The 27808-nt window shown below is 39.5% G+C and overlaps 1 protein-coding gene across 1 annotated transcript; it reads right to left on the bottom strand.

Annotated features, from left to right (window-relative positions):
- Positions 1-358: 358 nt before the first annotated feature.
- Positions 359-27808, bottom strand: tyro3 (TYRO3 protein tyrosine kinase). Its single transcript, XM_017699821.2, has 19 exons — positions 27751-27808; positions 26297-26480; positions 21225-21325; positions 20170-20340; positions 17496-17582; positions 16570-16682; positions 11873-12053; positions 10494-10636; positions 8685-8823; positions 8122-8248; positions 7872-7966; positions 7665-7760; positions 7036-7116; positions 6831-6923; positions 5557-5678; positions 4882-4991; positions 4159-4318; positions 3796-3932; positions 359-2200 (listed from the first exon to the last, which is right to left on the bottom strand). Exons 1-19 carry the CDS (start codon positions 27806-27808, stop codon positions 1783-1785), a joined length of 2616 nt encoding a protein of 871 aa, XP_017555310.1. The 3' UTR covers positions 359-1782.

Raw genomic sequence — 27808 nt, 5'->3', positions numbered from 1 at the left:
CAGCGGGAAACACGTCGACCGAGGAAACCCAGAGATGTAGAAGCAGCGCCGTGGATTCAGACGTAACATTTGTTCAGTCACTTCAGTTGTATCTTTGCATCTCGGGCTCTTTTTGGCAGAAAATACCATTTAAGTGGCATTCAGAGAGCTATAGGGTTGGGTCTCAGAGAGTCCGATTGCACTGTTAGTGATGCAGCAGGGAGAACTCTAACCTGTCCTGCCTCGATTTCACGTTTTCGAGGAAAGATGTGTGACAGGCATCATCAAGCCCAAGCCCAGGCGCACTGTTCCCAAACGTGAAACGGGGCAGTTTCAGCCTTGGCTAGGCACGTGAATGGGGAAAAAATGATGCTCAAAATCTGCTCAAACAATTTTATTTTATTCAAAAGGTGCCGTATGAGGTTTTGTACGTTTCCAGTTTCACCCAAAGTGTGCCGTATTGTGATCTTCTATTCAAAACAACATTTTACTGCATTGATCTGATGTACATTACCCATTCATCACTTTTATTCTAAACGCCATGCTTTTCAGGTTTAATTTACGCACAACACTAATTCAAATAAAAGTGTTTCGTCTGTTACTGTACTACTGTACATTCCTTCAAATAAAAATCTAGATGTCATGATTCTACACTTATTCCTCACCGTTTTGTAACAATGTGCGTTGAGTCAAATAAAAATCTCTAACTTGTGCTGTAGATTAGACATAATGCAACACTTATTTCATTGTAACATGTTTACCTCTCATTCATAAATTCATTGATAAATGTTAAATACTTTAAAAGATACACTGACTTCCAATGTTGAAAGTTCATGTGCAAACACAGGTAAAAACACAAATGTTAATTTGTGTGGTCAGACACATACAGGGATAGGAAAAAAGCAACATGTACAGGGAGAGCCGATCAAGTATATGCCCTATAAAAGCACCACAAGCCTGAATATCATTCCACCTTGAATTCTGCTATATCTGATGAGGAGGAGGAGCTATTAAACATCAGAATACCATAAAAGGCATCTCAACACATTAAAAATTCACATCCCTTGATATCCATTGATTCACAGAATGCTCTAATGTGGGCCTGGTCATGGCAATCATAACACGAATAGGACATGGTTATTATGCCTGGTAGGACTGTGTCCTGTTGGGTGCAGCAAGTCCTTTTACTCTAATGTACAACAACTGAGAACAGCAAGAGAACATTTTTATAAAGTACCAAATCTGTGATCCCATGTAACTTGTTGCATCCTTGTATATACAAATCCTGCAATAAAATACTGATCTTGAAAAACAAGCCATCTTTCTTCATGATAAACTAAAAGCAAGATGTTAGTTTGATAAATTTTTGATGGAACAAATACATCAAGACAAATGATGAACACTGAACAAACACCCTAAATCAGGGCTTACAGCAACACTGGTTTAAAGAGGTTAATGAAGCTAAAGCTAAAATGTACAGTATTGAACTTTTGTGGCAGTCCAGTGTGAAATCCTGATATCTTGATCTTGTGAAAATGAGTTAATATCTAAAATGCTTTCACTTCAAAGTTATTAGCAGGTGATTGTAGATTCATGTGGCACCACAGGACAGTGTGGTTAGCATGTCCTTTATGTTATTCACTACCTCATAAATGCTCCTAGTCTATAAGGAATTTCCAAGACGCTTTATCCTGTACGAACTCTGTTGCTTTTCCCCAGAGCCACCTGCTCTTGACAAGTCGTTTGTGTGATTAGTTGAGTCAGGAAAGGCTGGCTATAGTCCCAAAAAATATATACATCACATCAAACATTTATGATAATATCCTCCTCGTCATCCCTGACATCCTGTGAGAGGCCATCTTCCGACTGTCTGCTCTCGCCATCTATGGCACCACGTGGCCCAATAATATAGCGGTAATCTCCACCGATAGCCAGCGCAGCCCCTGATGATACCATGAGCCAGTCTTTTTCATCCTCTTCCATTCCCACGCACTGCCAAGGCACTCCCCATGAATGCTCCTCAGTGTTAAGGGTCCCAGCCCCAGCCCCAAGCCCAGAGTCTGGTTCCAACTCCTCACCCTCCAGGTTTACATAGAGCAATGGTTCCTTTGTAGGTGCTGGAGACAGCCCGGCCCACAAACCCTCCAACTGGGCTATCAGGTGCTGGAAACTGGGACGGCACTTAGGGACAGGAGACCAGCAGCTATGCATGATCTCATATCTGGACAAGAGAAGGGAAAGAAAGGTTACCCAAAAGTCAAAAACTTATTTCTCAAAATGAACTGTTATGTGACAAGCTGTCATTATGTTATGTATCATAGTACATAAACATAAATGATAATACGTCAAGGCTTACAGTAACATTTGCTTAAGAGTTTAAAAGATATATAAAGATATATCTTAAGTTATCCTTCTTGGCAGTTACATTGGAAATATATGCATAAACAATGCTTTCGGTTAATAACAGGGAACTGTAGATTCATGTGGTCATACCGGCCAGTGTATTTAGCCTGTCCTTTATGTTATGCACATCCTCACAAATGCCCCTCTTGTTCTCTTAGCATTTTCCATTATGCTACATCCTTTATGAATGCATAAAACTTTCACCGAAATGGTACCTTTGTAGAAGAATGAAAAAAACTATTCTGAACTTTGTTATTGTATCAAAATTTTAGACCATTTCTATTGGTCCATTTATTAAATGTTCAAACACTGTAAAGAGCAGCTGCTGTTTCCAAATGGCATAATAATGGATTTAAAAAGTGGAGTTATGAGGTTGACATTGACAGCTAGAGTATGTTTAAGCATACATTTGAGGGAGGCAAAGAGAATATAAAGGAAGATCAGGTCATTTGTATTTCAAAAAATTCAACTGCAAGGGCAGTAGCACTTTACATCTATATCATTCACTTAATTCTTCTATTTTACAACACAACATAGGGAAGGTCGTTCAGCAAGAGTAATCCCAGGATCATCTACAAGTACAGTAAACGTACAAGCGTAATTGTAACCAGATGAGGCTATACTGTTCGTTTCCATACTTTTATTTTAGCTCACAAACTCATGAGCTCATTTAGCTCATAAAAAGCTTGATTTCTTAATCATTCTCATTGTATTGCAGTGTTTTCTATGAATTTAATAACACTATGTCTAATAACACTAGTAATAATGAGGTTGTTTGTTTATTAACAGTGTTCTTTGTGGAAGAACAGGCTTTGAATAATGGTTCGTATTTCCGAATAACTTCCTGAATTCTTTCTATTTGAAGTATGTTCCAATACTGCAGTTCAAAATATATCCAGTAGGCGGCAACAATAGATTAATATTATATGCCAGCGATAAGCAAATGAACTGAAATCAGCCATGGTGCAAAGCATGTCACCCAACAAGCATTACTCTGATAAGAATAACTATGTTTACATATATGACATTCATGTTGTCATGTCTTCATGGTATAGCAGCCTCTTGTTACAAAGTATGCCCTGAGCACTTCACTTGTCAGCAAATAATTTGGTGTTCATACAAGTAACTTCTTAGGCAGCTTTTAGCTTCAATGGCCATCTAGAAACTGGTGTCATTTACTACACTTTGAGGCGAGGTGATGCGGATGCCTGGCATGAATTTATAAGGCATGAAAAAAGGGGTGCGCAACAGTTTCCAGCAGTTTGGTGATTTACCTGCTCAAACACACCTGGTTCGATTCATTTTGTGACTGCCAGGTTCAGTGGGTATGTTTGAGCAGTTAAGTCATGAAACTGTGCTAACCCGGAGTTGTGCACCCCTGCAATAAACTAAAAAATATTTACTTAAACTCACATGTCGTCTGGACAGTCAGGTGGCTGTTTGAGTCTCTCCCCCTTGATGAGATACTCATAGATCTCAGAATTCTCCACGCCAGGATAAGGTGTCTGCCCTCGAGCCATTATCTCCCACATGGTCACTCCAAAAGCCCACTGAAGACAACAAGTACACAGTAAATGTAGCCATACTGATTCAAAGTGCACTCTGGAAAAAGTAGACATTCCATGTTCAGGCAAGTGCTTTTAATAATCAAGCTGCATGCACAGCACCAATTCTTCACAGAAAAAGTAATAAGTTATTACAAATTTTAAACACGAATATCAATGTATGTGTTTATGCATGTTGTATGGAACTGATTTTGGGAAAAATATACATTACCACATCACTCTGTGTTGTGTAGACATTGTCAGCCAAACTTTCCAGAGCTATCCACTTCACTGGTAACTTTGAGACGGACCCTTGTCGGTAATAATCACCACTGTAGATCTTCTTGGAAAGACCAAAGTCTGCTACACATACGGTCATGTTCTCATTCAACCTAAAACATACGAGCAAGGTGAGTAAAATGAGCCTAAGGTAATCACTACCCTGCTGTAAGACATCATGATGACAATAATTCAATATTACTGAATAAATACATTGTCCCCAAAAAGTATTTGGACATTTTAAACCATTTAACTACTAGTAAATGTTTGTGAATTTTTTTAGGTGACTTCATGAAATCTTTAACAAAATAATATTTATTTTGGAAAAAAATATGGAGAAATGTATGGAGAAAGCCTGGAAAAGAATTCCAACCAGACTGCAATAACAGTCCAGTACAACACAGAGGTAGAAACATCCAAGACTGGGGCCGTTTTCTTACAATGTCATTGTTCAATGATCATCAGAAGTGGATAAATGTTTTAGACCTGCAGAGACTGCAAAGAAACTGTGGCAATCTGAAACACACCAGCCACCTGATGAAAATGATAGTGTGTAATGAAAAGTCTTGGAATGGTCTGTTTAAACTAAATTTCATTTAAATTTGACATTGTCAAATGTGTCTCAACAGTCCAAATCCTTTTTGGAGACGCTATATGGGACACTTAAAAGACTCACATGCAGTTGCGAGCAGCCAAATCCCTGTGGATGATGTTTTTGCTGCTAAGATATTCCATCCCCCGAGCAATGTCCAGCATGAACTGAACAAGCATTTGTAGAGAGAGGGTCTACAGGAAAGACAAAGGAAGTACAGCTGCTCTTAAGAGTTCTGTTTGCTCCCAGAGAAACAATGCAAAGGAAATGGGTAAATATTACAAGAAATGTCCTTGAGTGAAACTGTACTGCTGGAACCAAGAAAAACACGCTGTGACAAACATGACATTTTAAAAAATGTCTTATTGTTTTACCCTCATTTAAAATAATTTATGCTTAAATTGTTATGATTTCATGCAAAGTGGCTTGATTTAGCATAACATTATGATTTTCAACATTATTGAAGATATGTGTAGATGCGTTGGTCACTCTGTGTAAATGAAATAGCTAGATTTGCATTGCAGATGTCGCAACCCCTGGTTCGTATCAGCACCACTGTAAAACGACTGTTTATTGTAAACTCAGCAAGTTTCTCTAAATTGCACCATTTTCCATTAGACCACTCTGTTTATGTCTTAATGGTTGGATTATGCAGAAAATTTGATGGAAAGTACAATCCTCCCTGCGGTGTGTGTGAATATCACATGGGTGTTTGAGTGAGAAAGGGGGATAAAACTCAAAGGGGCTAAAAAGACTCACAAAGGGATTGTCCCCAAGACGAGACATAAGGAGGAAAGTGTGCAGGTCACCATGTTTCATGAAGGGGAGGATAACCATAGGGATAGGTAACCGCTGCTGTGGCCGTCTGTGCAGGCTCACCCCTGTTAAAGCAAAAACACATAATATGGTGGACAAATGTTTGGGGCTTTCGGGATGGGCTTTTCTGCTTAATAAGTGGAACAGACAGAAATCTAAACCTCGGACACAATAACAACGCTTAACATACACATAAATTTCATTACAGCTTGGGCACTCTTAATTGAAAGTGCAGTCCAACGCAGGCCTCAGATGTAAAACCCCATTTACACCTTGCATTTCATGTGAGTTGTAACTGGGTTGTGATCTGAAATTTACATGTGGTAATCAAACGCATCTCAGTTTAGTTGGATTGATGTCTGATTGCTGTATGGCACAGAATATACAAAGCAGCTCATATACAACAAACAACTGTCTCTGTTCTTGTTTTTTCTGTTCTGTTCAAAATCTCAGTCTCTTATGCCGTTACTCATTTTCTTCCGCTGGCTTTACATCACTGCTTGCTGTTTACAAGAAAGAAGGCAACTGTTTAGAATAATTTGCCTCAAGTATTCATCATTGCAATTCACACTGTGGTCTGAGTAACTGGATTTAAATCCATTTAAACGTGTTTTTTAAAATCCATTTGTGCAGGGTGTTGTGAGGCAAGATAGTATCCATGGAAACATTTTTCTTATAAAAGCATGTCAAACTTATAAAAGCACGTCAAATGCATTTACACCTGCATTTTTATGTGGATAATCTCTACTCACAAACACGTACAACACAAAAAAAGAGACACTTTTAGCAACATTGAGCTGGTTGCCTGTTCCATGTGCCAAAGATTTTGAACACTTTATATATTAACATTCAGCAGCTGAAAACATTTTTTGTTTAGTTGATCTTTAATATTTCATTGCATTGCTAATGTTCATTTATATTGAACTTTCTAATTTAATGCTTTATTTATTTTACCTTTTATTTTTATTAAATATTCACATTATTCTATTTACCCTTATCCTATCTTTGCTCTTAACAAATTTTATCCTATTGTTTGCTGTTCAGCGTTTCATATTCACTGCTTTGCTGTTTCATTTATATACAACATTTACGTATTACGTAGAACACTTTACAAATGCATTTTATGTATGCAAAGTGTTAGGTAAATAAAGCTATTATTATAATTATTTTATAATACAATGAACAAGACCTATCAATCCATGAGTGTATTCACCAACCTATCAGCTGGATGACATTTGGATGATGAAAATCCTTCATGTAGGCAGCCTCTTTCAGACACTGTTCAATATCACTCGAAGAGTTGATGTCAGCTTTTACCCACCAAGAAAAGAGAAGAACAGTAATAATCAAATGATCCAAACAACAACTGCAGGCTTTGCATCATCAGCTTTTCCATTTGAATAAATGCTAATGCCCACTTACTCTTTAGTACTTTGACTGCCACCTTCTGCACTGAGCCGTCCTCCATTTTGAGAAAGGCCTCTCTCACTGAGCCAAACTCACCTGCAGAGAACAAACAATGATTTTAAGGGGAGAGAAACTGCTTTTCTGCTGATAGTGTGTTTTAATGGCAGATATCAATCACCATTTCACATTGTTGTTGGTTTCACTCTTGTTAAAATGGAAAATGGAATTCTATCGATTTTTCAAACTTTCAGCATTACTCAATGGCTGAGATGTAAACAAAGTTATTCAGATGCACCAACAATTTTTATGTAATGTTGATAATAGTGGAATAGTTGTAAATCTAAAAAAAAAAACCAAAAAACAAAAAACATTTTCTTTGAAGAGTATTTTGCCTGACCATACCCTGTCTTTACTCCCTTGACATGACTAGATTTTAAAAATACCAAACCAATTCCAAAAAAGTTGGGACAGTATGTGAAATACCAATAAAAACAGAAAGCATTGATTACTAAATTCTATTTGACCCGGATTCAAGTGAAAACAGTACAAAAAAAACACAATATTTAAATTATAACAATATAATTAACATATTTTAACCATAACCTTAACCTGTCAACCAAAATGCATTCGGGTTAATAGTTGACCTTTGCCTAGCATATGGCCCAGGGTAAGCAGCCTTTCTGGGATGAGGACGTCCCGCAGTTTGGCCTTCAAATCATCGTTGATGCCCAAACTGTCCACTAGAAGGAGACAGAAACAAAACTCCAAATTATACACCTTCACTAAAGAAGAGTAACAGTCTTCTAGCTGTGTGTGTATTTGTGGTGGTTAGTTTTCTAACAAACACATACAAGTGGATTCTGACAGCTCGGGGCACTGCCTGTTGAAGGACCTTGCTGCTGTGAAGGACACCACATTCTCTGTCCCTGGAGGCTTGAACACAGATCTGCCAAGAAAAACACCATATAATCTATACTCATAAACATGAATGTTCTTTGTATTTTGTCACAATATTAGAGCACACTTAGACCTCTCTGAGCCAATGGCCATCAGTTCCCAACCACAGTTGCCCTTTGATTCTTATGTTAGCATTTAGCTTACCCAAACTGGGTCTCTTTGCCTCTTCGGTGTACTAGGACAGTCAGGAGGAGCCCCACCATTGTGGCCACCAGCAGCCCTAAGATCAGGCCTACCCACATGTGCCCTCTTTGTGTCTGAGCTTCCATAACTGGGAAAAGAACCATAACATTACAACACACTTTTCCTGTAATAAGTGCCAGACACTTTTACTTAGACATGCAGTGTTTGCACATACATTACAACTGCTATACTGTGTAGAAAATATGTCATTAATACAAGGAACATTGTAAAATAAATAAGTAAGTAAGTAAATAAATAAATAAACAGTTGGCCTGTTATGATCATGAAATTTTAGTTGACGTTTAATTGCCTTATAAATAATTGTCACTAACAGTGAACATAGTTAATTGTTGTAGAGTTCTCACATTTGTATGTCTGAAGAATATGTTTTTGTGACAGCTCACACATCGGGAAAATTGTGCCACTGAGCCAGATCCCCAAAAATTGCTTGTGGCTGTAAAATCATGTGGTGTGCACTCAGCTTTATTTGAAGATGTACAGGCAGGCATTGAGATCAGGTCTACCTGAGGCTGGCATAATGAGAACTGGCGGGCTCCAGGGCCCACATCCTGCCACTGTGCACGCTGACACTTGGAAAGTGGCATTAAAAAAACGGTCTCCTCCAGACACATGGGCAAAGTTTTCCTTAAACAGCAGCGGCTCCTAAAAATGAGAAGGCAACAAACCGTAAACAATACACACTTCTTCAAAAGCAAAAACCATAATGGTTGAAGTTTCCTGTAACAATGCTATTACAGTTGAGAAGTATCTGTGGTAGAACAGCACCAACAGTTGGGAAGAATCTATGTTAGGAATGATATTGCGACTGTCAGGGAAACAATGTGGTTTTTGGGAACAATTCAGCTACACTAAAATTTATTGCCTTTTAAAAGTCACAGCATTCCTACATTATAAACAAAGCATGAATAATTTGTTTTCATCAGCCATTCATGCTGCTATACCACATATCACCACACTGCTAAATGAATGAAAGTTCAGGCCAGGAGGAAGAGAGATAACAAAGTAACTCAGGAATTGGTGTTGATACCAAACTGAACGCATTTGAAAGACACACATCCCTAACTGAGCTGACACAAAGGGCCAATCCCATTTCACCCCTTGCCCCTAAGCCCTGTTTTGCGCGTTCACGTCTAGGGTTAGGGTGGTCCAATTTTCGTTGAGATAGAGGGGAAGGGTGACGTGTTATGGCTACATGGCCCTCCAAACGTCTCACTCCAAACGGAGTGAAAGAAAAGCCGGCAAGATAGCTGCGCGAGCAATTTTCTCCGTTAAAATTACGATAACCCTTGTATTATCTTTAGTGTTATTTCAACATATTGTGGCTGTTTTCTTCATAACATTTTCATGACATAAAAAAATCGCTAGTCGCATGCTAATGTTTTGGTAGCCAGCTAGCGATCTTTCCCGTTCCACCTTAACTAGTCCAACAGTTCTGACGCCTAAGGAGCCAGAATGCAACTCATGCACCGTTTAAGGTGAAATGGGAAAATTCGAACAAGAAGCTGGTGAATAGCTGACTTCAGCTTGGTATCACCACAGAATTAGGGGTGGGCAATAATAAATAATTGTCCTATATCCTCTCTTTGAAAGAATATGATGCCCTAAATGTAACTAAAGCCCAGCGTTGAGGAGCTGAACTTTTCCTCCCTCTGCTATCACTGAAGACGCCCGGGTTGCTTACAGAGCACCGCCTGTTAATGAAGCAGTGTTTTTTTTTTCTTTCCAGTTTGAGGTTTGTCCCATTTCATAGAGCAAGATTTCAACCACTACCCCTTGTAACTCCGGTCCAAGGGGTTAGGGTGACACTCGAAAACAAGGGGTAGGGGTAAAAACAAGAAATGGGATTGGGCCAAAATGGTAGATAATGAACTTTAAACAACTAGTCTCATTTCAGGTCTGTAGAATTTAACTGAACATATTACATATAAATATATTATACAGCAGATCCTTCATGTCTTAGGCACTTCAAAAAGTTGAAGTTTACTTTGGTGTGAGGACAACTCATTTCATATCTCTGATTATTACAGGTGTGGCAAGCTGACAAACAGGCAACTGCTGAGTAACAGAAAATGTGCTGAGCAGTTAAGCAATTTCATAACTGCGTAGGAGCAGGATGTAGGACACAGGAATTAGGACATTCGCAGGAATTAGCATTTCATTTAATAACAGTGAAGTACTTTCAGACACCTGTTTAACAAGCTTTGGAATTATATATATATATATATATATATATATATATATATATATATATATATATACCTCATTCAGTCTTCCTCTGGTGTTGAATTTATTAGTGTTTAACAATACCATACCTGACTGTCACCTCCTAGGTTCCATTGCACTTTATAGGCCAACAGCCTCCCATTCAGCTCCTCTTCCTGTAGTGCTGCCCACATCAGCGAGAGCTGCTGTTCTGTCAGTTCAAAGGTTAGGTTCTTGGGAGCTGCAGAGGGAGCTGTGTAATACAAACAGAGTCACCAACAACAACATTCCAAATATGTTTCCACTGTAATTTCACTGGTTTCAATCTTTATTTAAAATGCACTTGACAATTTATGCAACTCAAGCCATTTCAGATGGTAATTATAGTCATGAGCAGTGGGTGGCAGCACTGTGGGCCATGCATAAGCCCCACATTGAGATGGATTGGGGGCATGCACAATGGCGCATTGTACCATCAAGGCTGGAATCCAGTGGACTGAGGCCAATCCTGCCAGTTTACAAACATACAAACAAGGTCAACAGCAGAAACCCCCACTGCTCTCCTAACCAGCCAGGCCAACTCCCCTCTCTGCCCCCTACACCAAGCAGCCGACTGGGGCCTGTGAGCTCAGTGCAGAGGAGAAAAAAAAATGGGCCTCATCTCTGGGTTGTTTATTTTCTAGCCAAGCACTGACTACATGAGGCCACTCACTGAGGTTTTACTCACTCAGTTTTAGTCAGAAGTGGATCTGGGTCTCTCTGCTATGCTGAAAATGCCAGTTTCTTATAGTTGTAGCTATACCTGCCTCTATTTGTGATTAAAACGAAGTATGATTCCTTAAAGCTTGATTATGAAAACCAAAGCTATTACATCAGGCATAAAACAAGCCAAAAAACTGGAAGCTTGAAAGTCAACATGAAATCATAGTATATTTTCCTTTCTGTGCCGCTCCGTACTACACTATCAGGGAGGGTCTCTGAACATTTTCAATGATAGGTGGGTAGTGGGAGGGGCAAGTGAAAAATTATATTATTCATTAATACTTTTTTCCACCCTCTGTTGCACTGTGACATTAGGTTCCGTCATGTTATGTACTTTGTTCTTTGTTTGTCTAATTGGTCCAAGGCCACAACCAAGTATATCCAATTAGTCCAGTAATCTTCAGGTAGCAGACTGACCTCTTCTACCACTAGGCTAACAGCCATCCCAAACAAAAAAGATGTTTTATAAGTAGACAAAAAGTTGAGAAAATGAAGATTTTGTCTTTTACATTCTCATATGATGAACTGTGTTTAAGATACAAACTAACAATTAAAACTAAAATCAATTTTTGATTTTGATGTCTTCTCCAGGGTAGAAAGCTCTATGAATGCACTCTCCCACCTTCCTCTCTGGTTTCTTTCCTTCTGTAAAGGACTCAAATGGTCAGCATACAGAACAGTTCAGCATGTACTGATGACTCAACATCTTATCAATACTTGTGTGTACCTGCTTCAGGAGTCTGAAAGTCCACCCAAGGAGAAAAACGGGAGGAGCCAACCTCATTGTCACAACGGACTCGCACACTGTAGTTGGTGTAACTGCTAAGTCCCCTAATTGTGTGCTGGAACGGTGGCACTGCAACTTGCTGTTCAGGAAGTTTGACCTTCCTCCCAGGGTTCTTAGACATCTGCAGAAGGATATGGGGGCAGGGAGGGAGATTCCATTTCATAACAAACACATTAGACAATGCTCCAGATGAACTGCATATCCCAAGATGACTATTTATCAAGCCTAACAAATCCAAGGAGTAATTACTATCTATTATCCAGGCCTTGTTTATTTATGTTGCTACTGTACATCACGCATTACAACACTCAGCATCCCCCCTGCTCCAGTCTGACCTTCACAATGGCCCAGGTGAGAAATGAGCTCAGGAAGATCAAGGCGAGGAAGGCTACAGGGCCGGATGGCATCAGTGCCAGGCTCCTCAAGTCCTGCGCAGATCAGCTGTGCGGGATAGTGGAGCACATTTTTAACACAAGCCTGAAGCTGGGGAGAGTACCACAACTGTGGAAAACATCTTGTGTGGTGCCATTGCCAAAAACACAGCACCCAAAAGACCTCAGCAGCTACAGGCCGGTGGCACTGACGTCACACCTGATGAAGACACTGGAGACGCTGGTCCTTAGACAACTCCGCCCTATGGTGAGCTCATCTATGGACCCACTTCAGTTTGCCTACCAGCCTGGCATCGGGCATCATCTACCTGCTGCATGGAGCTCTTTCTCACCTGGAGAAACCTGGGTGCACTGTGAGAATCATGTTCTTTGATTTCTCCAGTGCTTTCAACACCATACAGCCTGGGCTCCTGAAGGACAAGCTGGAACAGGCAGGGGTGGGCCATCACCTAACACACTGGATCCTGGACTACCTCACCAACCGTCCACAGTATGTGAGGACAAGGGACTGTGTGTCCGACATGGTGGTCTGTAACACAGGGGCCCCACAGGGGACGGTGTTAGCACCGTTCCTCTTCACCCTGTACACTGCAGACTTCATGTACAACTCACCCAACTGCCACCTACAGAAGTTCTCTGATGACTCAGCGATCATTGGCCGCATCACAAATGAGGACGACAGAGAGTACAGAGAACTGATCCAGGACTTTGTGGACTGGTGTCTGCGGAATCACCTACAGATCAATGCAGGGAAGACCAAAGAACTGGTGGTGGATTTCCGCAGGTGCACACATCCCCCTCCAGCAGTGAACATCCAGGGAACGGACATTGAAAGAGTGGACTCCTATAAGTACCTGGGTGTGCACCTTAACTGTAAACTGGACTGGTCAGACAACACAGCTGCACTTTACAGGAAGGGACAGAGCAGACTCTACCTGCTCAGGAGACTGAGGTCATTTGGAGTGCAGGGGCCACTCCTGAGGACCTTTTTCGACACAGTGGTGCCATCAGCCATCTTCTATGGAGTGGTCTGCTGGGGCAGCAGCATCTCCACTGCAGACAGGAAGAAACTGGACAAACTGATCCGGAGGGAGGGCTCGGTCCTAGGGACTCCTCTAGACCCAGTGCAGGCGGTGGGAGAAAAGAGGATGCTGAACAAGCTAGCATCCATGCTGGAGAACGACTCCCACCCCAATGCGTGAGACTCTGGCAGCACTGGGCAGTTCCTTTAGTGACCGGCTCCTTCACCCCAAGTGTGTGAAGGAGCGCTATCGCAGGTCCTTCCTTCCTGCTGCTGTGAGACTGTACAACCAGCACTGCTCCCAGTAGACCACATACAATACAATATACACTTACATTCAGAATGCGAACATTTTTCATTGTGCAATAGGCTAAGTGCAATACAGATTTATATGCAACTCTTATTTTATTTTATTATTATCCTTATTTTGTTGTAAATAGTCTAGAGATTTAGCTTTAATTTTTATTATTTATAATGTTGATAATGTTTACACTGTTTCCTGTTTCTACTACTTCTGTTACTCTGCTGCTGCTGTAATACTGTGAATTTCCCCGCTGTGGGACTAATAAAGGATTATCTTATCTTATCTTATCTTATCTTATAACAATTAAAGCTCCATCATGAATTTAGTTTTCTGTCCAAAGAGGTTCAGATCAGCTGTACAAACAGATCTGAATACCGACCAGCCTAAATTAACAATGGAATTCACACTTAACTTGGTGACTGGCGTCATAAAACACAGTACTCCACTCTACATGTTTAATAAGAATACAGCCAGAGCTGTTTTTTTTCCCCTTTAAAGCCTGCATGCTTTCTCATCATGAGTTGTCTGCTTCTACATTGGTTTGGTCTTTCTAATTTGAATGGCTGTTAGCAAAGTTGTTTGAAATGGTGAGCAGGGACAACAAACTTGAGCTGGAACAAGTAAAGTCATCCTCACATACTTCTGTTTGGGAATACTTCAGTTCCCAATCAAGCACAATAATGATGGGCATAGAGTGGTACACTGAACTGTGAAAGTGTGTCAACATTACTTGACGTGAATATCAAACACCCACGCTAATACTTGAAATATGATAACTTATTTGTGAAGACTAAGACATCACCTAAATGTGTCAGAATCCTGAGCAAGGAGAAAACAGCAACGTCTCCCAACAGAATGCAGGCAGCTGCAGACTGCTGATTCCAAACAAGCAAAACAATCAGCTTGTAAGTAGCTTCCAATTTGCAACACTATTTGGATGTACAGAGTCCTGGATTCTACAGTTTGCTAGGAGCTACGTTAGAAAATCCCCGCTCACACACTTTTCAACCAGAATTTAGAAACACAAGATCTGATTGTAAATGAAAGCCCAGTAAAGCACCATTCATTTAATTCTGAAATGTAGTCTTGCAGTCTATTTTTTTCCTTTATAATAATAATAATAATAATAATAATAATAATAGTAATAATAATAACAACAATGTGTAACATAATATTAATAACACGTGTAACATATAGATCTTGCACTTCTGTTTATATTATGTTTTATGTATTTTACATCTTCTAAGAAAATGACTTTATCCCTTTAACAAGCACTGTTGGCTTTCTAGGATAACAGTGGGAATTACAAATAAAAAAAACAATAACAATAAGAAAAAAAACATTGGGATTTACCCTATAAAATAAACAATTAAATGTGAAAGCTAACATTTTTCAATTCTGTACTGAAAATCACGTTGTGGTGCAAAAAATTATAATACGTATCATATTGTGAAATTTGTGTCGTCACACCCCTTATGGAGAAAAGGAAACAGGGAAAAAAATTCTACAATTTATGACCATCAAATGCTTGTTAAATATGTCATGCCATGTAGACTATATTGCCAAAAGTATTCACTCACGCAGCCAAAATGATTGAATTCAGGTGTTTCAATCACTTCCATGGCCACAGGTGTACAAAACCAAGCACCTAGGCATGTAGACTGCTTCTACAAACATTTGTGAAAGAATGGGTCGCTCTGAGGAGCTCAGTGAATTCCAGCGTGGTACCGTGATAGGATGCCACCTATGCAACTACTAAATATTCCACAGTCAACTGTCAGTAGTATTATAACAAAGTGGAAGTGATTGGGTACGACAGCAACTCAGCCACAAAGTGGTCGGCCACGTAAAATGACAGCGGGGTCAGCGGATGCTGAGGCACATAATGCGCAGAGCTTGCCAACTTTCTGCAGAGTCAATCACTACAGACCTCCAAACTTCATGTGGCCTTCAGATTAGCTTAAGAACAGTGCATAGAGAGCTTCATGGAATGGGTTTCCATGGCCAAGCAGCTGCATCCAAGCCTTACATCACCAAGCGCAATGCAAAGTGTCAAATGCAGTGGTATAAAGTGCCACCTCTGGACTCTAGAGTAGTGGAGACATGTTCTCTGGAGTCATGAAATCACGCTTCTCTGTCTGGTAATCCAATAGATGTGTCTGGGTTGGGCGGTTGCCAGGAAAATAGTGCTTGTCTGAATTGTGTCAAGTGTAAAGTTTGGTGGAGGGGGGATTATGGTGTGGGGTTGTTTTTCAGGCACTGGGCTTGGCTCCTTAGTTCCAGTGAAAGGAAGTCTTAATGCTTCAGCAGACCAAGAGATTTTGGACAATTTCGTGCTCCCAACTTTGCGGGAACAGTTTGGCAATGGCCCCTTCCTGTACCAACATGACTGCGCACCAGATGGGTGGAAGCTGTTATACGTGCAAAGGGTGGGCCAACATAATATTAAACCCTATGGATTAAGAATGGGATCTCACTCAAGTTCATATAGTATGGTCAAGTTCATATAATATAGGGTACACTGCTAGGTCTGAAATGCTTGAAACAATTGTCTAAACACAAGTCATAAAAGAGCTATTAAGGGTAAACAAATGTTGCGCAGTAGAAATGCTTTATGTTTGAATGGCAGATGCGTGTGTTGCAGTAATGATGTCACACATAGGAAGTATGTGTGAAACAGGCTTAGTCAAGAAGACACTAGCTTTTCAAAGTTGTTCAAAAAGGGACAGAAAACAGCAACAGAAAAAAGGACAGTATTGGATTTGGTAATTCACTACTGAGATACACGTCACGTTTCTATGACAACACCACCATGAATGTTCTTATGGTAAATAATACAGTACAGAGAGAAGGCAGGTGAGAGCTCTATACTATGTTGTGCTGCTGAGTGGTGCTATGTGGGATCAGAGGACTACAATACCTGAATGGTGCAGGTGGACAGGTCAGAATGGCCATTAAATCCTTGGCTCCACCTCAGAGTCACATTATCAGATATCTGGTTAATGTGAATATTCGTAGGGGAATCTGGGAGTACTGCAAAGTAAATAAGGGGAAGGTTTGCTTAGTGTGAAATAAACATATCAGTAAATTCATCGATAAAATAATGGGAGCTTAAAAGGGAAACTCCACTGATTTTTTTATTCTGCATAATTAAATAGCTGAGATGTAAACAAAGTTATTTAGAGTGGTTTGGATTGAAATTCTGTTCTAGAGAAACTCACAGAATTGTTCACAGTAGTGGTGATAGGAACCAGGCATCTAAAGGTTTATATTACTTTATTCCTTTGAAAGCTTTCTCACAGAAAGTATTTCATGAAGTGGTTAGATAAACTCTGCCTGATGTCTGACACATTATTTTATAATAGTTTTGTAAAACAGTTTCAGGTTAAAATGTTTTTGAATCCATTTATTTTAATCAGTTCATGGTGGAGGGGGAGGAGGGGTATATGCAGGACACTATGAATCAACAAAGTCCCAAAAGAAAACCTATTTTTCAGGTTTATGACTATTTTACCATCAACAACATTACATATACAAACTCAGAAGCATAGGTTAACTGGAGGTTTTGGATATTAGATAAAATGGCTTTATTCGTGCTGTAGACATCAATACCCCTGGTTCCTATCAACACTACTGTAAAGAAACCCGAGGTCTGTACGTTTTTTCTACAAATAAACCACGTCACACAACATGATGAATATGTTTACATATCAATGATTGAATATTGACAAAGTTTGAAAAATTGGTGAAATACCTCTTTCTATTTAGGTTTTGTAGCAGCAATTAAGAATTACAGTGCACTTTTTGCTGGAAGAATTGTTACATATAACATTAAATAAAGCTCACCTTTAATGTGTACAGTGCCAGTTCGAGAGACGGAAATGCCTCTAGCATTCTTGGCCTCACAGTAAAACTTTATGCTGTTGTTCACACCTAGTGATAAAAAACAGGGTAGATATAAGATTCACAGAGAATATAGCTGCTTTATAAAGTCAGTTCTCACATCTATACCTGTCCAGTCATAATAAATCCTGTTTTACATTTTATGGTGATAACGCAGCTGTATTTATCTGTGTTCATTTAAGAATGGGTTAGTGGCCAGTAAAGGAGCATAAAAAAGCGTAAACTGCCTGCTCAGCACTAAACTAAACACGCTCTTATAACTACATGGCAAAGTACATGGCAAGCAATGACTCAGCACAGTAACTGACCAACAAAAAAGAGGAGCTCATACAGTAATGCAAGTACTCTTCTCCATCACCATCTAAAAAGGGAAAGTTTCTCTAGGCTTTCTTACTCAAGCAGTATTGATTTCTGTCCTGCATTTCAGAGCTGTACAAGGACACTCCAGATAAGGCAGGGTGTAGAAGGCTGGAGTGAAAACCCCAATGGCAGATGCCTCGAATACCATGGATGGGATATTTCCAATGGTAGGCCAAGACTATTAGTGCCACACCTTCACTTTGGGACATAAACATCAAAACTCCATCAAAATAAATAAATAAATATCAGAAAAAAATAAAAAAGAACACTAATTTTAGCTAGCCCCTTCATAGGATTTCTAATCCCATATTTCTCATAGCAATCTGGTAAACATTTGTTGGCCTACATTTACATTAAAAAGATCTGAAGCTTGTAAAATACGTTCCATACTTTCATTTGAATTTTGTTAATGAGGTTATCTAGGCCTGTTATGCAATCATCTGATCACAATTATTTGAGCTGGCCCCAAATATGTGTTTACATTCCAACAAGCAGAGTCTGAAATGACTGAGGCCAATTCATATAAAAGAACAAGGGAAACAATCTAACTTCTGACTGGTGCTATAACAGTTGTAAATGACAGTAGTAAGTAATGAGCTCAAGTTGTTACTGTCACCAGTTTAGAGCTACTACGTATTGACAGCTAGTTAATTAAGATCAGCCAATTTGGTCACTTTAGACTTTAGTACTTAAATCCAACTGTCCTTCAAATAAATCACAATTATTCATTTCGGCAAGTAATCACCAGCTGAAATTGCACGAACGTGACAGGCCTAACACTACATACATTTTAACTGTGTGTAGCAGTTTTACAGTGACTCTTTCCATGCAGAGCCCTGAGCCACAGCTGTTTTCCATTTCCAGCAACTGACTGAAGTCTGGCAAGACTACCACTCTTCTTCACATTCAGTGATGTATCTAGGACGTCCAGAAGGCCTGCAGGGGTGCCCAATTTTGACCATGGAGATCTAGACACCTGTCTGCCCCTAGATGCCTTCATTTCCTGGACCAAGTATGTCCAGCAGATTTCCATGCTCAGGATTGTGAATCCCTTGGCCCAAAGTGACCACTGGTGTGTCCTTTGGTTTACCATGTGTGGGATATTGGGCCCACCCATTGTACATAAAAATGGGAGAGCTTACTTGACTGCACATACTTAGAAACCACTGAACAAAAATTGGAAGAAAAAAAAAAACTGATTCGAAAATTTCAAGAATTTTAACCCTTTTGATTCCAGCCAAAATGTAACAATGAAATAAGGATAGGACTATAATACTTGCATAATTTAATACACCAAGAACAGTGACTATATTAGATAAAAATGACAATGAAGAAAGGGTACTCCAGTCCTGGACGGCTAGACTCCTGTAGTGATTTTCCTGCTTAGACACACCTAATACTACTCAGCAGTAAGTACCAGATTTAGTATGTGTGTTTGAGCTGGAAAATCACCCCACTGTGCTGACTTCTGACTTTCCAAGAAACATAACTGATCATTTTAGTACAGCATCAGTAAGAGACACTAGAGATGTCTTAAAAATCAGCATTAACAACAAAATAATAATGATAAAAGCCAAAAACTATGGCAAGCCATGTTCCCTTCATCCTGTTTAATACTCTGAATGCACCAAATTTGAATCTCTATCATACTGACCTGCAGCAGAGATACAATAGCAAACTATTTCATGAGATGCAGTTTATTTGTGACAACAAAAGACCTTTGAAAGTCATGCATAACAGCTATTAATGCACTTCTTTACCAATTCATACATTTTTCCAAGCCCCCCACCCAAACCATCTGACCAAAACTAAAATAACATTTTTACACATGGTGTAAGAATAACAGACTGTTTATTACTCCAAGTTGACTGTAGGGCTTCAGTGGTCTCATTGCGCCCCTATTGTTTCAAGCATTTTGAAAAGATGGTTTATTTTCAGATGACACATTCTGACTGGTCATGTTTACATGGGTGGAACATGATTATGTGTAATCATGTCTAGCACAAAAAACTAACAAATGCCAGGCTGGATATAGAGGATAGTTTAGCATAGTGCAAAAAAGGACTGTGCCAACATAAAACATCTCGAAAAAAACAAAGCTAACTGTATTCTCTCGCTCAGAGGTCACTCTTGAGTAACAAGTGTTCAATCCAATTAGTCCTATTTAAATTTCACATGCAATGCATTAGTCATCATAATGACTAATAAACAGATTTTTAGCACCATAATCACACAAAACCTTTCTGAGTAGAGTTACCTGGTACAAAAAGAATGGAAGGGGAGGGCCTGTAGTCTCCTCCTTGCACTCCTCCCAGCCACCACTGCACCTCCACTGGTTCAGGAGGCCCAATAGCTGCACATGTGAGGTTAAAGGGAGCCCCTGGAAATGTAGCTACATCCTTGGGTTCCTCTGTAAAGTGAGGCACACCTGAATACAAAATACAAAAGAACATAAAACTGTAAGGAAAACAGACTGAATGAATAGCTTGACATTGTATTTTGTTATCATAAAAAGGTGTTTTAATATAATTAAAGTGACACTCCAAAATGAAAAGTGTAACCATGGCTACATCTGTTCTAAGCACGTTTACTCCACAAAGGAGCTGCAACAGCCTTGAGAGTGAGATTTTCAGGTTTGAAGAGCAGGAATGGATGAATTTTCCATGGTGGGCTGTTTAAGTTAGCTGGTGAATTCAGAACAAAGGCAGATAACTAACATTACTGCTTGGGAAACCTTATTGCATCTGTATAACTGTAGTAAATGTCTACAGATCTTTATTGAGAGACTGAAACAATCGATTACTTAAACAACATAAATGACTCATCACATAGAGGAAAACAAGCTAAAGGCAAGGTAGCTGGCCATGTGATACCTCAGTTTGCCTTCTGTCTCCTGGTTGAAAAAGAAAAAAAGAAAAAAGAAAACACCGTCCACTTTGTGACAGATTTTCTCCAATGACCAAGGCAAGAGTTTTTGATACTAGCTCAGTTGTATTTATTAGCCTTTTTAGTTCAGCGGCTAGACCAGGATCATAGACCAGGCATAAAAACCAATGGTTGTATGCTGATGTTTGCCTAATGCATTCTGTGAATTGTAGTGAGAAAACAATGATGAACAAAAACATGAAAAGCATATAAGATACTGAATTCTAGCAAACTCTCTGGCAAAAAAGGAGTCTCATCTATGGCTCACTTCCACATGCTTCAGCAGCAGTTAATAGCAGTAACTGAGTGAGTATGTGTACCTGCAGAGAAATGTGTGCTCTGTTAAGGATCAGATGAGAACAGAGAAGGAGGGTGGTATTGATCTACCTTCTACTGTGATCCAGGCTGGCTCAGAGGAGATCATAGTGCCGTGATGTTCAACCTCACACCAGTATTTCCCAGCATCCTGCTGCTGGACTGACTTCACACTGAAAGCATAATGCAACAACATATGTATTCATTACTAACACATCCAAAGATTATGGTCCTTTAACAGATAACATAGTGATACACCATATGATCAAAAGTATTAGGGCATCTACACATTACACCTAGAGGAGCTTTTACGACCTCCAATTTTAAATCCAAAGGCATTCATATGGAGTTGATCCTCCCTTTGCAATTGTTCTAATTCATTCCAAAGGTGTTTGATAGGGTTGGGGCCAGGGCTCTGTGCAGACCAATCAAGGTATTCCACACCAAACTCACCCTCCATGCCTTTATGTACCTTGCTTTGTGTACTGGGACACAGTCATGCTTGAACAGAAAAACGCCTTCCCCAAACTTTTCCCACAATGTTGGAAGCATAGAATTGGCAAAAATGTCTAATGCTGAAGCATTAAGATTTCCCTTCACTGGAATTAAGGGGCCTAGTCCAACCCCTGAAAAACAACCCCATAGCATTATCCCTCCTCCACCAAACTTTACATTTGGCACAATGAACTCAGGCAGGTAACATTCTCCTAGCATTCACCAAACCCAGACTCGTCCATCAGACTGCCAAATAGAGAAGTGTGATTTGTCACTCCGCAGAATGTTTCTGCCGCTCCAGAGTGGTGTCGTGCTTTATACCACTTCATCCAACGCTTGCCATTGTGCTTGGTGATAGAAAGCTTTGCATGCAACTGCTTGGCCATGGAAACCCATGCCATGGAGATCCCAGCACACAGAGGTCAGAGGAAGTCTGGAACTGCAATTATTGAGTCAGCAAAGCGTTCACAACTTTTATGCACTAATTGTCTCAGCACTACCCGTTCTGTAACTTTGTGGTTTGTCAGCTCATGGCTCAGTTGCTGTGGTTCCTAAACGCTTCCACTTTTCAAAATACCACTCACAGTTGATAGTGGAATATTTAGGAGGGAAGAAATTTCACAAACTGACTTGTTGCAACAGTGGCATCCTATTACAGCACCACGCTCGAATTCAGTGAGCTCTATAGAAAAAGAAAAAAAAATTCTTTCACAAATGTTTATAAAGGTAGACGCATGGCTATGTGCTTGATTTTACACACTTGTGGCAATAGGACTGAATGAAACCACTGATTAAGAGGTGCGTTCCTATACACTTGTCTACACAGTGTATATGGTACAGTGTACCATGCCAGCAAAATGCCCATCCTCTCTCCCACCCCCACCACCCCAACTCACTGTAAGGGTTAAGCATTTAATCTTGTACTGTTCTCTTGGTGTACACCACACATGCACTCACCCACTTGTAGAGAGTATAGTGAATGATGACTCACCTGACTATCTCTATAGACTAGTGCATATTGCTTTTGCATCACTCAGCTGTAAAATATGCATTCCTCTTTAATGAGGCTTTTATGCACTGCAACCCTACCATGATATCCCTCTCTATGCGGCTGAGTACCCTTTCCTTGCCAAAGCACAATGTGATCAGACTGTGTCAACTAGAACAGTCTACAACTTCACAGAGAGATATATATTATATACTACATAACATGATGAAACATTTCTATCCTGTTAGGAGTGGTTTCTTCAAGGATGACAATGCCCGCATACACAAGGCTTGAGCGGTCACTGAATAGATTGAGTTATATGAAAATTATATCATTTTGCCTTCCCAGCCAGCAGATCTCAACCCAATACACATGGAAAATGTTAGACAGTGATCTTTATTACCATCATCAAAACACTAAATGAGGGAATATCTTCTGGAAGAATAGTGTTCTATCCCTTCTGTACAGTTCCTTGGTAATATCAATAACCTCCAGTATCACAATATTTTTCAAATATATCACAACAAACAGCATCACAATACCAGGTAAATTAACGTTAATAAAGTTAATGAACCCAGTCACCTGAGAAACAGTAGCTCTTCTGTTTTTCCTTCTATATCACACCTATGCACAAGCATCACAGTCATTGAGTGTATTCCCATGAATCTAAACAAAGATGTCATTTTAGTCACTGTTCCTATTGAAACACTAGAAAGTTGAGTGAGGAGTCTTTGTGACTTTTCCGCTCACCATCTTTATCCAACAACGAGGTCAACTGGACCTGTTCAGCATTTTATGCATTCCACAGAGCAAGCTAGGATGAGAATGGCTTAAATCTTACTAATAATGTACACCTGTCTGGGAGCATTTGGGAAAGAAATTCTGCATAATTACATGTGCAAAATGTAAATGATGTAATTCAGAGCGGTTTGATGTAAAATGATCTTTTCTGGGGAAACTTACTGAGTCAGTGCAAGCAGGAACCAGATGGTCCAAGTATTTAACACCATTAAAGCTACTTCAGAACAGAAGTTATTACATGATACAGTTACAAAGATGCTTCCTGATGTCTGCGAAATTTTTAACAGTAGTTTTGAGACAGCTACACTTACTGCAAGATCTGGTTACAATCACCACCCATGTAAAGGACTTAGAGTCAGTAAGTTTCTCTTCAGTGCACCACTTCATATGAAACCACTCTCAATGGTTTTGTTTATATGTCAACCACAGAATAATGCAGAAATCAATTTCCTTTAATCTTTCATCTATACCAGTACTACTGTCAGTGGTTGATGGATAATAGCAATACTGACAGGTAATAAGCATTATATCTATAGTAATATTCTATTTCATAGAACAGAAGCAGCCATGTTGCCAAGTTGCTTCTTTTTAGTTATATTTTGTGTTCTTTACTCATAGTATCCAGGACCTGACATTTAATTGCAATGCATGTCCTTTGCTGGGTGCTTAAGATTGTTCAAAATTCATAAAATATAAATTAATTGTAAAGTTTACTTTCTGCACATCTGATTTTTGTGTAAGGTTCTCTTTTTTTTCATAAATTTAAGAGAAGGAAACTAAACAAACAAAAAAAAAGTCCAATAAAAACAAGCTATGATCGTGTTTGAGAGACATTCTTTTATGACAGAGAACCCAATATATGGGCTCATTAGCTTTATTAATGCTAACTCAAATTTACCTGAGACGTTCATATATTTGGAAGTGATTGTAATGCTGAAGTTTATCAATAGAGTCCAGCACTACAAGAATGTTGTATGTAAATGTAGAAGGGAAAACCTGACGTATAATTATAAAAAGAATGTAATATTCAAGTAAGCTAAAGTAACCAACATCAAGTGTCTTTATAGGCCATCACAAGCCACCAGATACTTTTTGAAGCGTAATAAAAAAGACAAAGCAAAAAAGGCTATATTCCACAGTTACTCCACAATAATCACATGAAGGTCAGGCCACTGAGTATCGCTGAAATGAAAACATTTTAAGAAAAGCAGGTTGCTGTTTGCAGGGTCTGAGAGACGGCCCACAAGCTCTAGCACGTCAGCACTCGTGCCAGGGATTAGCATCTGGCCACACATGCTCATGCTTCCAACAGCCCTTGCATTACACATGACCAGCTCAACACAGTCATACATCTCAAAGAGATGACTACACCTGCTTGCTGGTCAGAACAAATGTTCTGAATGTTGATTCCCCACTGTTAACATCTCTGCTGTTCTCCGCCTGGTTCACAAGTACCTATCACAGGCAAATGTTACCTGATGTTCAGGTTCAGGATAAGTGTGCTTGATTTTATCATATAACGGTGTGTTACCTGTATTAAATATTCAACGTGGCTTTGGTTTTAAGCACTCAAAAGGGAATAAAGTCTTGAATCTCATTACAGCCCTTGCTTGGAGTTTCTTATTTACAGCCTAAGCTGAGAGAAGGCCATTAAAAGCTGATTAAGTAACAGCACCTCCTCTCCATTCTACCAACTGTTTTTTTTCTGAATGCCTACAAATCTCCAATTTAGACCTGCTGCAGAGGCAAAGCACTTCAAAGTCCAATATATGGACTCAAACATCTTCAAATGTAGCATACAAACATGCTCTCAGTCTTCAGCTGTAAACGAGAACTCCAGCGATTTTTCAAAATCTGTGCACAATTACAACTCTGAGAAGGTAACAAAGCCATTCAGAGTGGTTTGAGGTGAAACAGGTACTAGTAGAGAAACCTACCAACTCAGATTTCTTTAGAGTGGTGGTGATAGGAACCAGGGATCATGATGTCTACAATGCATGTATAGCCATTTTATTTATTATCAGTGAAACTACTCATGTTTTTACATATAAAATATCAATTACGGCAATACAGTCTTAAAGTTTTCTTTGGGTTGTCCTTGGATTCTAGGTTGCTTTAAAACACCTTGCATGTACCTCTTCATCACAGACGTATTAAAAAAATATATTTTAGGCCAAAAACATTTCTCAAAACTATCAGAAAAGAATGTCTCAGGCATCAGGCAGCATATTTGTAACTGATTAATGTAGTAGCTTCCTCTCCACTTTTAGAGGGATTAAACTCTTCAGACATCTGGTTCCTATCACCACCAATGTAAACAATTTTGCCTCTGTAAGTTTCTCTAGAACAAAGCATTTCACATCAAACCCCTACCAATTACTGTTTTTTTAGATCTTAACCATTTAATTACATACATATTTTGAAAAACTGGTGGAGTTCCCCTTTAACTGGGCATTTTATCATTTGTGAAAAGAACAAAAATGAGTGACCCCAGTCAGATTTTGGATACGGTTAAGTGATGACCACTTCACATGCTTAATTACCTTCAAGCCAAGACAATGAATACAAGTTCAAAACAGATTTGGGCTATTCAAGCTACTGTTCAAGTAAATAAATTCTCAGAAGGATGTGCGTGCCAAGGTCCACAGCCATATCAGGTACAGTAGTAAACAGTAAACGATTGAAAGGACGCACCCTACAAGAGGATGATGTCATATCAGTTCTAGGATGGTAACACATTCATTAAAGGCTTTTTAATGCATTTAATTTTCGGTCTCCAGATTGTGCAATGGGCAGTTCTCATTCTGTAATTGGAGTCCTGCGAACATGCAGCAGAAACACAGCCTAGAAACGCTCTTACCTGTGAAAGGTCTCCCAGTGATGGGCCTCTAGAGTGATGTACATCTGATCTGTGCTGTACAGCTTTTCTCCATCTTTCATCCAAACAATCTCTGGCTCGCTCAGGCCCTCAATGGCACAGCCCAGACGGGCCATGTTACCTTGGGTTACTGTGAGGTTCGCTGGGTTCTTCGTAAATTTTAGCCCTGAAAGACATACATATTATATCACTGAGACATTTGGTACAAACAAGCCAACTATTCAGGTTCTGTCTCAGAATAGTCTCTAAACATCTGTTTACCCACTACAGTTAATGATTCTCCTTTACTATATCAAAGTCAGCTGTGAATACGGCATTAGGAATTCTGTATTGAATGCCATTACAACATGTGCTGCAACATTATGAACAAAATTCTGCATTTCCTATAGCTTCTGTACCCAAATCTGTGGTCCTTATTGTGCCTGGGCCACTGCACAGATCTTTGCCAGTGTCCATGTTGTGACTCAAGCTAGCAGACGTAATGCAAGTTGCAGAAGGATGAAAGATCTCTAGTGTGGCAGCAGACTACAGCTGGCTTCAACAGTGCTGCAGCGCCAGCCAAAACAGCCTGAATGCCCACTTTCATTAGCTATGCAACGCACACAGTGACGATATGAAGAAAAAAAGTTAAGTATAATATTTATTTAGATAGGACGTTTCTAACACATGCTGTGGTTGGAGCACTTACCACCTCTAATTACCAATTAAAACAGGGCTGGTCAACATCACAATATCGTTATGGAGTTAAATTATATCAAAATATGCTTTTCTGAGCATATTGTGGATATGGTCAGTACTTAAAAACACTTTCCAACTGCAAGTTTGATTATAAAGGAGACCACAGCACTCGTGTTTAATATGATTTAGTGCAGTACAGTGTGAAATGTCAGATGCACATAACTGTATTTGTAGATTTTGATAGTATTTTTAAACGTGGCAATACTTCGTCTGTTCTAGCTTCCCAGATGTCAGAAAAAAATGTCCTCACTTATCGTGTATCGTGAAAACTTCCTGAGGTATCGTGATACTACATTTCTGCATTATCGCCCAGCTCTAAATTAAAACACGCCAACAAAAAAAGAATAAATTGCCCGACGGATGCATTTTAAAGTCTATCCAACATTTCAAACGACTGTTCATTCTTAACTACAGGATTCTTCTGTAACCCTCAAATTCCCTCTGTTAAAAACAAGGCTGACGACAGTTTAGGCTGTTGTTTACAACGAGGCTCGAGATGTTTTCAAACCTTTTCCTCGTCAAATCTGGTTGAAGTTTGGTCATTCATCGCATAAGATTATACGAACAGCCTACAGTCCTAACATATAACGCCTATAGGAAAAAGAAGTCATTTGGCGAGAGCAGACACTGAAACGCTAGCTAACGTTACCTAACCGCGTCTATATCCATGATTTACTCACTTAACCTACTAAACTTACCGTGAATTCGTTCAGGGTAGTGTACAAGGATGAGTATGATCCAAAGATAAATGTCCAT

This window comes from Pygocentrus nattereri, chromosome 10 (genome assembly GCF_015220715.1).
Source record: "Pygocentrus nattereri isolate fPygNat1 chromosome 10, fPygNat1.pri, whole genome shotgun sequence".
NCBI lineage: Eukaryota > Metazoa > Chordata > Actinopteri > Characiformes > Serrasalmidae > Pygocentrus > Pygocentrus nattereri.
The sequence above is the reverse complement of the archived record's forward strand: the minus strand, read 5'-3'. Positions and strand labels throughout refer to the sequence as shown.

Coding starts and splice junctions, on each gene's coding strand:
- tyro3 (XM_017699821.2), bottom strand. CDS start 27,808: ATGGACATTTATCTTTGGATCATACTCATCCTTGTACACTACCCTGAA. Junction 6,924..7,035: donor GGCAGTCAAAGTACTAAAGA/GTAAGTGGGCAT, acceptor GGTGGGTAAAAG/CTGACATCAACTCTTCGAGT. Junction 2,201..3,795: donor CCTGACTGTCCAGACGACAT/GTGAGTTTAAGT, acceptor TCTCTTGTCCAG/ATATGAGATCATGCATAGCT.